General features: G+C 36.9%; 1 protein-coding gene across 2 annotated transcripts; it reads right to left on the bottom strand.

Moving 5' to 3' along the window:
* Positions 1-1754: 1754 nt before the first annotated feature.
* Positions 1755-9181, bottom strand: LOC127679908 (olfactory receptor 13C9). Of its 2 annotated transcripts, XM_052175490.1 has the most exons (2): positions 8246-9181; positions 1755-1772 (listed from the first exon to the last, which is right to left on the bottom strand). In XM_052175490.1, exons 1-2 carry the CDS (start codon positions 9179-9181, stop codon positions 1755-1757), a joined length of 954 nt encoding a protein of 317 aa, XP_052031450.1. The 2 variants fall into 2 exon arrangements, with proteins under 2 accessions (XP_052031450.1, XP_052031451.1); XM_052175491.1 differs by lacking the exon at positions 1755-1772 and having other exon boundaries at positions 8231-9181.
* Between the last annotated feature and the right edge of the window lie 5937 nt (positions 9182-15118).

A 15118-nucleotide genomic window follows, 5' to 3' on the forward strand; every position in this document is an offset into this window, starting at 1 on the left:
ATGAGATCCAGCTGTGGGGCATTTTCTCAATTAGTGATCAAGGTGGGAGGGATCCTTGTGGGTGGTACCATCTCTGGGCTGGTATTCTTTGGTTCTATAAGAGAGCAGGCTGAGTAAGCCAGGGGAAGCAAGTCAGTAAGAATCATCCCTCCATGGCTTCTGCATCAGCTCCTGCTTCCTGAGCTGCTTGAGTTCCAGTCCTGACTTCCTTTTATGATGAACAGCAATGTAGGAGTGTAAGCTGAATAAACCCTTTCCTCCCCAACTTGCTTCTTGGTCATGATGTTTGTGCAGGAATAGAAACCCTGACTAAAACAACCAGGTCAGGAGCTTGAGAGATGACTCAATAGTTAAGAGTACTGGCTACTCTTGCAGAAGACGTTGATTCAGTTTCCAGCACCCAGATGATTCCTCTTTATTACCTGTACCTACCGTTCTAGGGAATCCAGGGCCCTCTTGTGGCATCCTCGGCCTTCTTCACACACATCATACACTCAGGAACACACACATACACATAAAATAAAATCAACATTCTTTCAAAACACCCCACCAAAGACCCTAGTCACCTAGGGACACATAGATAAACCCTGGGGGAGAATTTTCTCTTTCCATCAGACTCTATGAACCTTCAAATAGATAAATCTATATTGGTACTATTTCAGCTATCACTTTTCAGCTTCTATAAAGTTTGTCATCATCAACACTGTAGACTAGTACTCAAAATGACATACGGTAAGTTACAGTGAGTCAGAAAACAAACTAAAAATTTGCTAAAAAAAAAAAAATAATAATCAGATATAATTCTACCTAGAAGCCAAGACAGTATATCCCATGCTCACATATTAAAGATCCCCTAAATATTATTAAAATCCAAATACAAGCAAACAAATTTCTCATGAACTCTAGCCTTCTAAATCTTTATTCCACATGACAAGACTCCAGTATTCACCACTCAGACAGACAGTTGTATGACATCAGTTGGTACTGCAAAGTGGCCCAAGGCAAGTCCAAATTGCTGTCACACTTCAAATATGGAGATCGAGTTTAACACAAAATCTAAACACAAATGCCAAACCATGTTATTCTAAGCAAAGTGAGTGTGGCAGGAAAGTAGACACTGGAACCAATAGCATCAGGACTAACATACAAAAAAAAAGCCACAGGGAGTAGAACCCTGAAACCCTGGTTACCTGTAACATAACATGCCCAAGAAAAGACTGTGGTTTACAGCATGGGACAGGCAGGTGCTATACATACAAACCCAGACTCATGTTCCTCCTGCCCAGACCTCTCTGAGCCTCGTCTGACTAGTGTCTAAATCCATTCTTAAAAAATGTTTCCCCTTGCTTAGAAAACTATCTCTATTTCTGTTTCTAATAATGTATTCCCTGACCCAATTCTTTGACCTGGAACACATTAATCTAGAAACATCAGAAGATCCCCCAGGCTCAGATTTGTGCCTTTGACATTAATTTTTAAGTTTTTAAGCCATTCTGATTGGGGTGAAATAAAATATCAAAGAAGTCATACTTTGCATTTCCCTGATGGCTAAGGATGTTGAACATTTTTTAAAGTAAATATAATTAGGGTTAATTTAGGGCATTCAGTTCTTTCAATTATAAGTACTTGCTAATTTTATGGTTATAAAACAAAGAGATCCACTATTAATTTTCTTTTATTGCAATAATAAAAAGTACTGTGCACCAAAGCTTTATGTTTTGTCAAACCTAACTTTTACTTTGCCTAAAGTCAACTTACCATTTAAAATGTCTATTAGGATATACAAAAAGCCAGAATTGTTTCCTTATAATTAGTTTGCAAATAAATTTAAGGAAAAACATAATAAAGGATACAGAATAAACTATAGGCCAAGGAAAGTACAACATATCTAAGGAAAAGTGTGTGTCTGTGAGTGTTTTGTGTGTGTGTGTGTGTGTGTGTCCACACAAGAAACCTCTTGAAAATGTCATTGTGGATAAATAGAAACACCTTTAAAATAAGAATAATTTGGGGTGAAAATACCAATTGCATAAAAGTGAATATAAAATATTCTTTAAGATATGCAGCAAACATAAATTCTGAATATATACTTTTATTAATTAATCAAATACTGTTATATACAAAAGTTATATATAATTTATTACAAATTACACATTGATATGGTATATAAATTCTGTGCCAGGTTTGAATTCATACCCTTGACAACTACTCAGCCTTGTCAAAGACCTAAAGAATCAAACTGAAAATACGAAAAGCCATTCCAAAAATTGGTAGAAGAGACAAACCATGAAGCGCCATATTTAACCTGGTCTTTCCTAGCAGACACACTTGGCTTTGGTCCTCATAGACCCCTCTGATTTCAACCATTCTCCATTCGTTTCCTCAGTGTCAACCATCTGAGCCTTACTGAAAGTTCTCAAATATATCAGGACTAATCCTCATTGTGTCCTCACCAGACGCTTCCCTCTGCCTGGAGTAATTTTTCTCAAATCATTATACCTAAACCTCTTACAAGGTCTTACTCAAAAGTTCCCTTCAAAATAGAGGACTATGACGTCCTGAGTGCCAGCAATCCCAATGCACTGATTTCATTATTTTTCTGATAATCTTAATACTTTGTAAGTTATTGCACAAAAATAAGTTGCTTCTGATGAATTTTGTAGCATTATATTAACCCTACAACACTGACACTTATGAAATTGCCAAGCATGCCAGGCAAAGTGGTGCACACTTTTCACCCAGCATTCTGGAGGCAGAGGCAGGAAGGTCTCTATTGGTTCAAGGTCAGCCCTGTATACATAGTTAGTTCCAAGGCATTCATAGCTCAGAAAAGAGACCCTGTCTCAAAATATTAAAAAATAAAAAGAACTGAAAATGAAAAGTCTCTCTCTCTCTCTCTCTCTCTCTCTCTCTCTCTCTCACACACACACACACACACACACACACACACACACACACACACACACACACCCATCCCTAGGCCAGAATATATCTCCAATTGAGAGCCACTTCCAAATGAACATTTCATTTTCTCCAATGGAGCCTTGCTGAAGAAACAAATCCTTAAGGTAGGCTGCGTGCCCAACCAATAAATGGCCAACAGAAAATGAACTCAAGACCATCCTTTGGAGGCTCCTTGTCTCACAATGTTTTGTTTGGGCTCTTTAGATTTTTTAAAATTTATATATTTCTCTCTTTTTTCACACTACAGATCCTTTGCATATATATTATGATTTACAATTTAGTATTTTTTATGAAGTTCCTAGGTGTATAAGTGGATGGGTCTCCACTTCCTGGGCCTTCACTTGGGCTCTTTTCCTTATGCATGTTTGTTTTGTTTTATAGTCTTATATGAGTATTTTAGGTATGATGTGTTCATTTCTGTTTTACATTATTATATCTTATCTCCTAATTATTCCATAGATGACTGTTTTCTAGTGAGAAGGATTGGTGTGAATGACAGCAGAGGTAGGGCAGAACCTGAAGTGGGAGTAGAGAAGGAAAAATCATAATCAGAATGAATACTTTATGTGAAAGAAAATCCATTTTCAATAAAGAAAACAAAAAGAAATCGCCGACCACATCCCTCTAAATATACCACCCAAAGTTTTCTTTCTCTATAAAGCTATATAAACTTTCCTCTAGCCATAAAGGAAACAACAAAGGGCTCATAAAGAACCAATGCACAATGCAATCCTAGTAAAATCTCAATGGATCACACTGGAAAAAAAGACCAAAAATGCAGGAAGGGAAGCTGTGGAGAAGAAACCTTCAGCAGGGGAGGGAGCAGTCACGAGATAATGTAGCAGGGGGTGAGAATAAGTAAAATCCATTAAACACACGTATGAAACATGTCAAAAAAAGGTAAGTAAATAAACCTTTAAAATATGGATGCACATACACATAAATGCTTTGGAAAGAATTTTCAATGAAAACAAAACCAATTGCGTAAAGCAGATATTAAATATGGAATAAATTAAGATATGTATTAAATGGATGTGTGTCTCCATTAATCACCAGACACTATTGCATACAAAAGTCACATAATTTATTCACAAATTATACATATGTATATTATATAAAGGTCTCTCCATATTTTAATTTGCACTTTGTACATTTTATAGTATTGGGTTAACTTGTAACAGATATCACTTTAAGAGTCATATATGTGCAAACATCAAAGTAGTGATGACGCAAAAATAATCACAAAATTCTACAAAGAGATCAACTACAGTATGGGCTGGAAACCGTGCATTACGTTAGACTTAGTAACACTGCCCAGGGCTGACTGATAATGAATTGAAAACCAATAAGTTGAATGAGTGGATAGTAATATCAGGTTTCGTCTCAAGCAGAGTTGGATTAAAAACAATAAGAAAATAGCTAGAAAAATCTATTGTTTGGTTGACGCTGTTCTTTTTTTTTTTTTCCTTTTTTTTTAATTCGATATAATTTATTTACATTTCAAATGATTTCCCCTTTTCTAGCCCCCCCCACTCCCCGAAAGTCCCGTAAGCCCCCTTCTCTTCCCCTGTCCTCCCTCCCACCCCTTCCCAGTTCCCCGTTCTGGTTTTGCCAAATACTGTTTCACGGAGTCTTTCCAGAACCAGGGACCACTCCTGCTTTCTTCTTGTATCTCATTTGATGTGTGGATTATGTTTTGGGTATTCCAGTTTTCTAGGTTAATAACCACTTATTAGTGAGTGCATACCATGATTCACCTTTTGAGTCTGGGTTACCTCACTTAGTATGATGTTCTCTAGCTCCATCCATTTGCCTAAGAATTTCATGAATTCATTGTTTCTAATGGCTGAATAGTACTCCATTGTGTAGATATACCACATTTTTTGCATCCACTCTTCTGTTGAGGGATACCTGGGTTCTTTCCAGCATCTGGCAATTATAAATAGGGCTGCTATGAACATAGTAGAGCATGTATCCTTATTACATGGTGGGGAATCCTCTGGGTATATGCCCAGGAGTGGTATAGCAGGATCTTCTGGAAGTGAGGTGCCCAGTTTTCGGAGGAACCGCCAGACTGATTTCCAGAGTGGTTGTACCAATTTGCAACCCCACCAGCAGTGGAGGAGTGTTCCTCTTTCTCCGCACCCTCTCCAACACCTGCTGTCTCCTGAATTTTTAATCTTAGCCATTCTGACTGGTGTAAGATGAAATCTTAGGGTTGTTTTGATTTGCATTTCCCTAATGACTAATGAAGTTGAGCATTTTTTAAGATGCTTCTCCGCCGCTGTTCTTATTATTTAGGGATAGAAAGGACAGACTGTATGCGTAGATCAAGTGAGTAACAAGTAGTAGACACACAGCCCTGATGATGCTCACTCTCTGAGAATCCCTGAATGGTGCCTCATTCATCTATTTATCTGTCTTCAACTCCTATGACTAAAACAAATGTGAAAAGATGCACTGATTTTACTTCCATTAATTGGTCCTCCACAGAGTGGTTCTATAAAATCCCACACTCACTTCTTTTGCTCAAGCAACTAAGCAATTCTCTGTGTAAAGTAGAAAACACTTAGAGCTCTGTGTCAGTACGCAGCAGCTCCTGAGCACATCTGCTCTCTTCCAGAATATCATGCCAGGCAATGGTTGTCTCCCCAAGCCCGAGTTAACATTTCACCCCTGGCTCCAAGCAGCATGCCCATGTTCCCAGTTCTAGTTCCATCTTCTATTTGTGACCAGGTACCCGGGTCAGAAAACTCCAGATTCACAAAACCTAGCTGCATTGTATCAAATCTTTCTTAAAAAGTGATTTTTACAAAACGGTGAAAAACCTGTTCTTTAAATTACAAGATCTACTAGAATATTTTATAATATCAAAGAAAAATGTTATTTTCATGCTATAAATGTGAAACACGTTCACTTTTGTAAAGCAAATGTTATCTCTATGGAAACAGAAAGAAAAAATCTTCAGGCTTTCACAAAGAATCTTTTCTGGAAAATTACTGTTAATGTCAAATCCATCTCCTTTTATGTCCCAATTAGCTTCAGGTCTTCTAGTTTAGGGCTTTTCTGTGAAGAGTGATTAGCCTTCATTTTGGGCCCACATCAGTCATATTAGATATGGTATTGCGATACACTGGTACCACTAGAAACCTGGAAGGATAATAATGGCTTGTACTAACCAAAGACTGGTAGAGAGAGAGAGAGAGAGAGAGAGAGAGAGAGAGAGAGAGAGAGAGATCTTAGAAATATCTGGCATTCTGCAATAGCTCATCTGACTCTGCTTCCTTATTGGGAAAAACACAATCAAATCATTCTCAATGAAACTTTGAAACTAATCTTTTTAATAAAAATCTCTCTGAGCACTAAAATATTGTGTTTGTGGTAATCAAGTAAGTCAGAATTATAACCGTACATTTGTCCATCAATTTGAACACAAGAACGTATTAAGAGGAGGGACAAGCCATTCTTTGCAGGCTTTGATTTTACAACTCTGTGAGAAAGGGAAAAAACCCTCCTCGTGGCCAACCTTGGAGGTAAATTCATGCTTTCCTGTCTTCTTCTTTAATTAATTGTCTTCCAAAATGAATAAATGTGTGTAAAAGCCAGATCTCTCGTCCCAGACAGTTTGTGGAAGTGCCTGGATATGAGCCATGTGGTTGATTTAATGCCCGGGTATCAAAGATTGCCAGTGGTGAAACGTAGTCTAATTTGAAAAATTGTTAAGGGTGGGATATCATGGGCTAATATGTGGGAACTAGGTTTCTTTATTTTATAGTCTGTTGTATTGGGTTGTAAAGCGGAGACTCTAGTGGTATCTGCCTATGCTGGCATGTTTAACCTATAAATAACTATAATGGAATCTAGAAGTAATTAAATGTAAGTCGTTAGTGCTTCATATTCCTTCCTCTAAAATTAAAAAAGAAATTTTAAAACATTAAATGAATATGCACACCCAAATACTCTAAATGTATCCTGTGTTCATCTTAAAGAATGTCTGTGCTCAACATCCTCTGAATTTACAGATCCACCAAAAACAATGTACTCACTTAAGTAGACAACTTAGAATATGGCGTATTATTAAACAAACTCTGTTACTAATCTTGGGTAGAAATTTACAAGTGTTCTTCAAATAATGTCATACTTGAGGGGAAGTCAAAGAAACACAACATGTCACCTGTCTAACAACTTTTGAGCCACTATGTCCTCAGATTGTTGAGATTACCAAAGTATCTACTTCAAGAGACAAGGCATAAATTCTGGTATCCTCATTTAAGAATCAAGAGCCTGGACAATCTTTTAACATTTGAGAAAGCACTACAACTTTCTGAGAGCTGAAAAATAATCTTTTAGAAATGGGAACTGGTATGACTCTACATCTAATGGAATACATAAATATTCTTATCTGAACCAGTAAGACAGTTTGTAAATTTATAATTATCATCATGATTAATTGTGTATGTACATGATATGAGGTCACCCATGCCATAGCACATGTGTGGAGGTCAGAGGGCAAATGTGTGGAATCTCTGTTTCCACCTTTGTGTGGACATGATAATCACAGTCAGGTTGGCAGCCTTGCATCCACTGGGTCATCTCTTGGACTTAGTAACATAATGTGAAACCCATATTTTACTTTTGTACATTTGTTATGCTAAAGATAACATATAAAGCTGAAAAGAAGTTTTTTTTTAAAGCACATATACATTGGTTGTATAGACTATACCCATAAATCCTATTTATCTGTTTCCTTTATAGCCCCAACTCTCTGCATTCTTGGAGCACCACAAGGAAAAATAAATACTGTGAAAAGATATTGCATTTGGTGACTTTTAAAAATGTGAGATTAATATACTGTAACAGAAAAGTCTCCATGGGAAAACATTGATAAACTGCTATCAGATTTTTCTGTTTTACATTTTTCACAACATAGACGCATTTGTATTGAAGGATTTGAAGAACAATTGCTTGTAAAATAATGTTTGTAAAAACGCAATATTCCCCCAATTCTAATATTGCAAAATAAAAAATGTAGAACTATGAAGATGCTGACTAAAATGTCAACAAGTGGTTCTGCCTCAATGTTATGTTAGTTTTTCCTTATTCTTTGTAGAAACTTGAACATTCTTTATAAATATGCAATAATTTCAAAATACTGTTTCTCAATATGAAAGTGTGAACATAATGCATAAAAAGCAAAGAAGAAAGGAAAATAACTAAAATTCCCATCTAAGTTTTGAGTTTCAACCATGTCTAACGTGCTGACCATTCATTTGCCTAAGAATCTTCCCTTCAAATTTTTTATGGCCTCTTTCACATCTTTGTTTCTGAGGCTGTAGATTAAAGGATTCAGCAAGGGAGTCATCACCCCATAAAACATGGAGATAAGTTTGTCTGTAGCATCCAAGTCATTTGCATTGAGTTTGTCTTTAGACTTGGGTTTCATGTACATGAAAAGGATGGTCCCATAGAAGATTATCACCACAGTAAAGTGAGCTGAGCAGGTAGAGAAGGCCTTGCTTCTCCCCTCAGCAGAGCGAATGTTGAGAATGCTGGAGATGATTAATGAGTAGGAGATGACAATGAGGAGCAGGGGCATCAGAGTGAGCAAAGTTGTGGCCACAAGCATGATAACTTCATTGCCTGAGATGTCAGTACAAGCCATCTTCATGACAGCCAGGATTTCACAGAGAAAATGATTGATGACATTTCCACAGAAAGGCAGCCGCATCACAAATGCAGTTTGTACTGCAGAGTTGGCAACCCCTGAAAACCAGGACCCGGTTGCCATGGTCACATAGGAACTCTTGCTCATAATGAGAGGGTACCTCAGAGGGTTGCAGATGGCCACATAGCGGTCAAAGGCCATCATGCCCAGGAGCACACACTCTGTTGTTCCCATGGCCAAGCCAAGAAACATCTGCACTGCACAGCCAAGGAAGGAAATGGTTTTTCTTTCTGAGAGAAAGCTTACCAGGGTGAAGGGGATAGAGGAGGTAGTGAAGCAGATGTCCAAGAAGGACAGGTTCCCCAGGAAAAAGTACATAGGAGTGTGAAGGTGAGAGTCGAAAATGCTGAGTGTGATAAGGGTGCCGTTGCCCACAAGGATGGCTGCATACATCATTAAGATGAGCACAAAAAAGAGACGCTCAAGGCCTGGGTAGCCAGAAAGCCCCTTCAGAAAAAATTCCTCCACATGACTCCGGTTTTCCCATTCCATTGTAGTGTCTTTCTTTTACCTGTAAGAATTTTTTTTAAAAAATTAAGTAACATATTCTATACTATAGGAGGCTTAAGTTTATCAATGCTAGAATATAAAAATGTGCACTAAACTCAATGAAAGAAGGAAAGAAATGAAAAAGGAGAGGGGGTAAAGGAGGTGGAAAGAGAAAGAAATAAAAGGAATGATCAATGTAAGGCTAAGAGGTAAATTATCAGATTGATCATAAATTCTGAGCTAAGAACTCTGATGCTGGTTTTTACTGGACTGTCACAAACACCACAAGATTACCATTTTAAAGATGATGGAGCTAATGTGGTATATGTTAAACCCTACACTCAAACTCAAGCCTGCCTTCCTGAGGCTCACACTTAATTGAAATTGTGTGTGTGTGTGTGTGTGTGTGTGTGTGTGTGTGTGTGAGCATAGAGGCAATACAGAATCTGTTATATCACAGAAATGTTTTATTATTTTAAAAAGCAGATTGGGTTCAACAGAAGAACTCAACAATAGCCTCTAAGTACAAAAATATCAGAAGATGCATATGATTCTGCAAAGACAAAGCCAGGAATGAACATAACCACACACAGAGCATATTTACTCAAAAACCAGATTCAATTCAAGAGAGCCTAATAATAGGCAATCTTCTAGTCAAAATGTAAATGTCTCAGTGGGAAGCACTTCAGAATAGAAGATAGCATCCTTCTTTTCATTTTTAAAAATATACATACAGTTAAGCATTGTGCAGAAAATTGAAGTCTAAGTTTTTAATGTCAAATTAAGAAATTTAAAGCACACATAAGATGCATGGAATTACCACCATGACCAAGTCATATGTCCATAATGTGTCCCTTCTATAGTACACCATTTTTAGTAACCTCTTCAGCTTGTTCTAAAACCTGTTAAACATGGAGATATTTTCTGACTCTAAAGTTTCAGCTTTTCAGAATCTCATAAAAATAAAACCGTGTTGGGCTTCTTTTATTTACTAAAGTCCTCTAAAATTTATTCAAGCTGTAAGTGCTGAGTAGGTTTTTATTGCATAGAGATACTAAAATTATCTACCCAGCTATCCTTGGAAGAGCATTTGAATTATCTCTATTTGGGAATAGTTGCCATAAATATTTGAGCTTTGATATTTGTGTGACCCTAAACTTCCAAGTTTCTAGGGTCAAGATCGCATACTGGGATAATAATTTCATTGAAAGTACATAGTATAGTTTGCAGTAAATTGACAGTTCTCTAGAGTGGCTGTATCATGCATGAATTTTAAGCAACAGCACGTAAAAGTCTCAGTTGCTCTGATTTCCATCAACACTCTGTATTGCTAGCAGTGACTTCTGATTCATTTCAATGAATATATAGAGACATCTCATGAAGGATTTTATGTATAATAAAATCCACAATGAGCACTTTCCTTATTCTTTTTTGCCCTGTGTATATACATTTTTTATGAATTTTTTGTCATATTTGTGATTTACTTATATTGCTTTCTAGCCTATAGCTTATTTTCTCATTTTCTAAAGCAAACATCTTTTAATTGATAGCTACCCAGGTCTAATCTGAAGGAATCCAAATGAAAGCCTGCAATTACAAAGACATTCACCAACAGGAACGTTTCATGACCTTTCTCACTGAGTGATTCACCAAAAGATATCTATTGCAATCACCCAGAAATCAGGAGTGGTGAATCTTGCCTCCAGAGTCCTTCCTTGGCAAGTCACAAGCTATTTTTTTAATTACCCTTAGAGGCATGCACCTTTCCTTTGCCTCCCTCAAATACTAGCACACACACACACACACACACACACACACACACACACACACAGTGATTTTTCGTACATGAACAGAGGATCCATTGACAGTATTCCAACCAATTCGTGAAATAATTTCTGAAAATAGGAAGGCACATAACAGATTATTTCTCTGTATTCACAAAACTTGACACAAGTTTAAGAACCAACTTTAAACTACTTTTAATGGCTTCTAGCCATAGTTAGGGTAAATTTTTTTTCCATTTTGTCCTTATCTCAATTGACGTCATCATTTCTACATTGAGACTCTTTTATAAGCTAAATGTGCCTGATTTTTTTCTGTCTGAACTCCAGATGCTTTTGAAGCTATGTTATAAGCAATGTCTCCCAAATCTCAATCCTCAAGCACATGATATCTGAAAGGGAATCTCACTGTGAGACTCACTCTTCTAACCACTGCCACCACACAGTTTGTTACAAAGTCAAGTTGATTTTTTTTCTACATAAAAGAACATGCATTCAAAGGTTAACTTGGCAGTTTCTGAGGTCTGTGACTTTGTATAATTTTCTTCCCTTAGTCTTGATATCTTCATCTAAACATGGGAATTTTAACACCCTTATTATCAGGTTCTTGAGAAGATAATGTAATAAACATAGGACACTTATAGCATGTGGCAAGAATTATTTTGGTTTCCTTCATCCACAGTCAACTGTTTATTCTTCAGAATTATTTTACATTTTCTATTATCTCCCTTCTATAAGAATATCTTCAAATTTTATAATTCTGATGTCTTGTTCCCTCTTAATGAGTTAAACCTACATCACATCTATGAGTTGAGATGGATACATAGTCTAGCAAAGGCCACTTAGTCTACAGTGAATAGTGTTATACCATTATTACAAAATCCCACACCATTTTCAAATAAGAAGCTCAAGGCTGACAGTTTTTTTTAATGGAAGCTACTTCAGTTCATTCATCTAAAAGCCAACTTGAGATGTGTCCAGAGGTATTACATCTCCATTTAACAGCATTCTTCCAACACTCATATAAACATAAGTCAAGAATTTTTCTTTTTAGTGCATCAGTGCTCCTCTCCATTTCTCCTCCTGTCCCTCCCCCACAACCGCCAAGTTCAAAATGTATTGAAGAACAAAATGAGGTATCCTAAGTTGCTTTCTCAGGTAGGTGATCCAAACCATGGACCAAAGCAAAATGCTGTCCACTCTTGGTTGACAAGACCATCTATTTCGAATCCAAACCAAACAAAACAGAATTGTTGCTGTGAGGTAATCATTATAAACATTGACCTCTAATATAACATCCCACTTGACTTTGGATCAAGAGAACAAATCCAATAACAAATGTGCAACAATTTCATTGGAGCAAAAGGATAGAGAACTCTTAGATGCATAGACACTTGTAATGAAGTAAGAACCAGGTAACTGTATTTTGACCAAAGGAATTTATATTCCAGTTAGAAATTATAGCCCCAAATATCCATTTGATTGCAATTTTCAATGTTTAAACAACAGGATTTTTATATGGTAAATTTTTTCTGTTTTCTACATTCAAGAAAGTTCTCTTGAAGTTTTTTATTATTGTTGTTGTTGTTTAATACACTCTTTCCCAGGTAAGAAATGCCCCATCCTTACAGTGTAGGATTTATTTCAATTCAGTTCATTAAGACACCCTCTCTTGTTAATGATGATTGGCATGTTCTGAGGGAGGGTCAACTTACCTCCAACCTTGCAACAAGAAGCTGACTATCTTCCCATGATCTTCTATTTCCAGTCTATTCTACAAAGTTTCCCATGAGTCTGATACTTCCTAAAGAAGCAGTTACTACTGGGAAAGCTTAATGTAACAAGACACTTTACCTGGAAAGCATTGGCATGGATAATTCACAAAAGACACTTCTGAATAACTTCAAACATTTCTAGGACAGTCAAATATCCTTCCAAAGGGAATATAGTTTGCTGTTGCTACTTGAAACTCAAATGGTTCACATTTCAATATTGGGCAGCTCAGTTTGAGAATATAGCACATTTCACACTGCTCGATGTAAGGCCCAGGAACGTCTCCAAAGAATCTTCTTTAGACTCAGTAAAGTAATTTAAATAGTTCTTGCTCTTAGGGAATAGCATAGTTTTTTTTTTAAGCCATAATTTTAAATTGCTTCAGGGTAAAGATACACAAAAGTTTTAGAACTTCAAGAGCAATACCCTAAAGACGCAATTAGACTAAACCAATTAGCTGTATCTTTAACAACCAATCAAAAGATTTCAAGACCTAGCTTACCTTACCTTCTACTGTAAGACACCAATTTCAACTACATTCTAATGACTTTACCCAGGTCTTTGCTTAGCCTATCCTGTCTTACTAGTAAACAGAAAGAAATAAGTGGCTCTTGCTCTCTTGTTCTCTTGTTCTCTTCCCCTCTTCCCCCTCTGTTCCTTCTCTCCCCATTCCCTCTGCTCCCCCTTCCATGGCTGGACTCTATTCCTCCTTCTCCTCCTCCTCCACCTCCTCCTCCTCCTCCTATCCCTCCTCCTCCTCCTTCTTCTTCTTTTCTTCTTCTTCTTCTTTCTTCTTCTTCTTCTTCTTCTTCTTCTTCTTCTTCTTCTTCTTCTTCTTCTTCTTCTTCTTCTTCTTCCTCTCTCTCTCTCTCTCTCTCTCTCTCTCTCTTCTCTCTCTCTCCCTCTCTCTCTCTCTCCCCCTACCTGCTCAGCTCCCCTCCACATGCTCTGAATAAACTCTTCTATATTAAAATAAAATAAAATGAGTGGTACTAATTCTTGGTTGTTTGCAACAATGATATTTCCATGGCTTTCCTGACCTTATTGAAAAAGGTGGGTTTTTTTTTACATGTTAGGTCACTTAATTCATAATTGTTAAATTAATAACAAGAAAAATTCATTTCACTGACTAATCTAAAAACTACTTACTTCTTCAACTTGGGATTTCTAGGCTATTGTAAATGTTGGCTCTATTTTGGAGCTCACAATAAGTTTTTTAAAAAATAATTAAATTTAATTAATTAGTCAGTAGAAACTAGAAGATATCCATCAATTTAGCCTTTTTAGTAATTTTTATGAGAAAATTTGTAATCCATCCTATTTCACAGTATCAGAATATCTGCATCATGGAGATTAGTGAGTGTCAAAGCTTCACCAACTTGCATACCCGGGGTCATCTACATGTCTTTATGGTTCAGGACTCACACACACTTCCACCACCCAGTCACCAACCACTGCTGTACACAGAGTTCCCTCTTACTTGACTTGCTTCACCCAAATAATGAGTGTAATTTGATAACTTGGGTGCTGCAGACAAAACTAAAACAGACTTAACCAAAGTTTTGCAGAATCAGAAAAAAAACACAGCTCTGAGGAGGAAACAAATTGAAACTGAGAATCCCTGACTGTCAATGAAGATCACTGGCCATCTTTGATCACAAAAAAATTGATTCTCAGCCACTGTGTGGATTCAAGCCAACGCATGGCTAAGCTTGCTTCTAAAGACCACAGTGTTAAAATGTTATGAGCTTTTTTAGAAATACTATTGGAGAAAAAAACCTGTAGGGTAGGAGAGATGGCTCGGTGGTTAAGAGCTTACTGTTCTTTCAGAGTTCTGTTCCCAGCACCCATGACAAGTGACTCACAGCCCCAGCTCTAGGGGTCTGGTGTCTTCATCTGGTATCCACACACACATGCATATACATGCACACAGGCAAACACATATGCACATGATTAAAATAAATAAAATGGGTCTTTTAAGGCTAGAATCTAAGAACAGGGGCCTTTGCCAATTACTTCTCTTTCCTTATTTCCACTTAATTCTACCTAGTGCTACTTAAATAAATTCTCTAGAGCTGTCACATCAAAGCAGTTCAAACTATCACATTAAAGCTGAAACATAGAGATTAATTGTTTAAAACTATTCATCCATATGTGACCCCCAAAATTTTATTTTAAGGTATATTTTTCTATCTCTCATAAACTAAGATGTGGGAAATTCCTAATGTATATATACTACAAATAAATGCCAATGTGTAATTGCTATAAACTCAATTATGTTGCACAGCCATTAAAAATAATGCTTTTAAACCAATGAAATGGCTCAGTGGATAAAGGTTCTACACACACAAACACACACACATACACAAACACAAACACATGTCAA

Source organism: Apodemus sylvaticus, chromosome 3, assembly GCF_947179515.1.
Source record: "Apodemus sylvaticus chromosome 3, mApoSyl1.1, whole genome shotgun sequence".
Lineage (NCBI taxonomy): Eukaryota > Metazoa > Chordata > Mammalia > Rodentia > Muridae > Apodemus > Apodemus sylvaticus.

Excerpts from the sequence above, each read along its gene's own strand:
- LOC127679908 (XM_052175490.1), bottom strand. The coding sequence starts at position 9,181 with ATGGAATGGGAAAACCGGAGTCATGTGGAGGAATTTTTTCTGAAGGGG.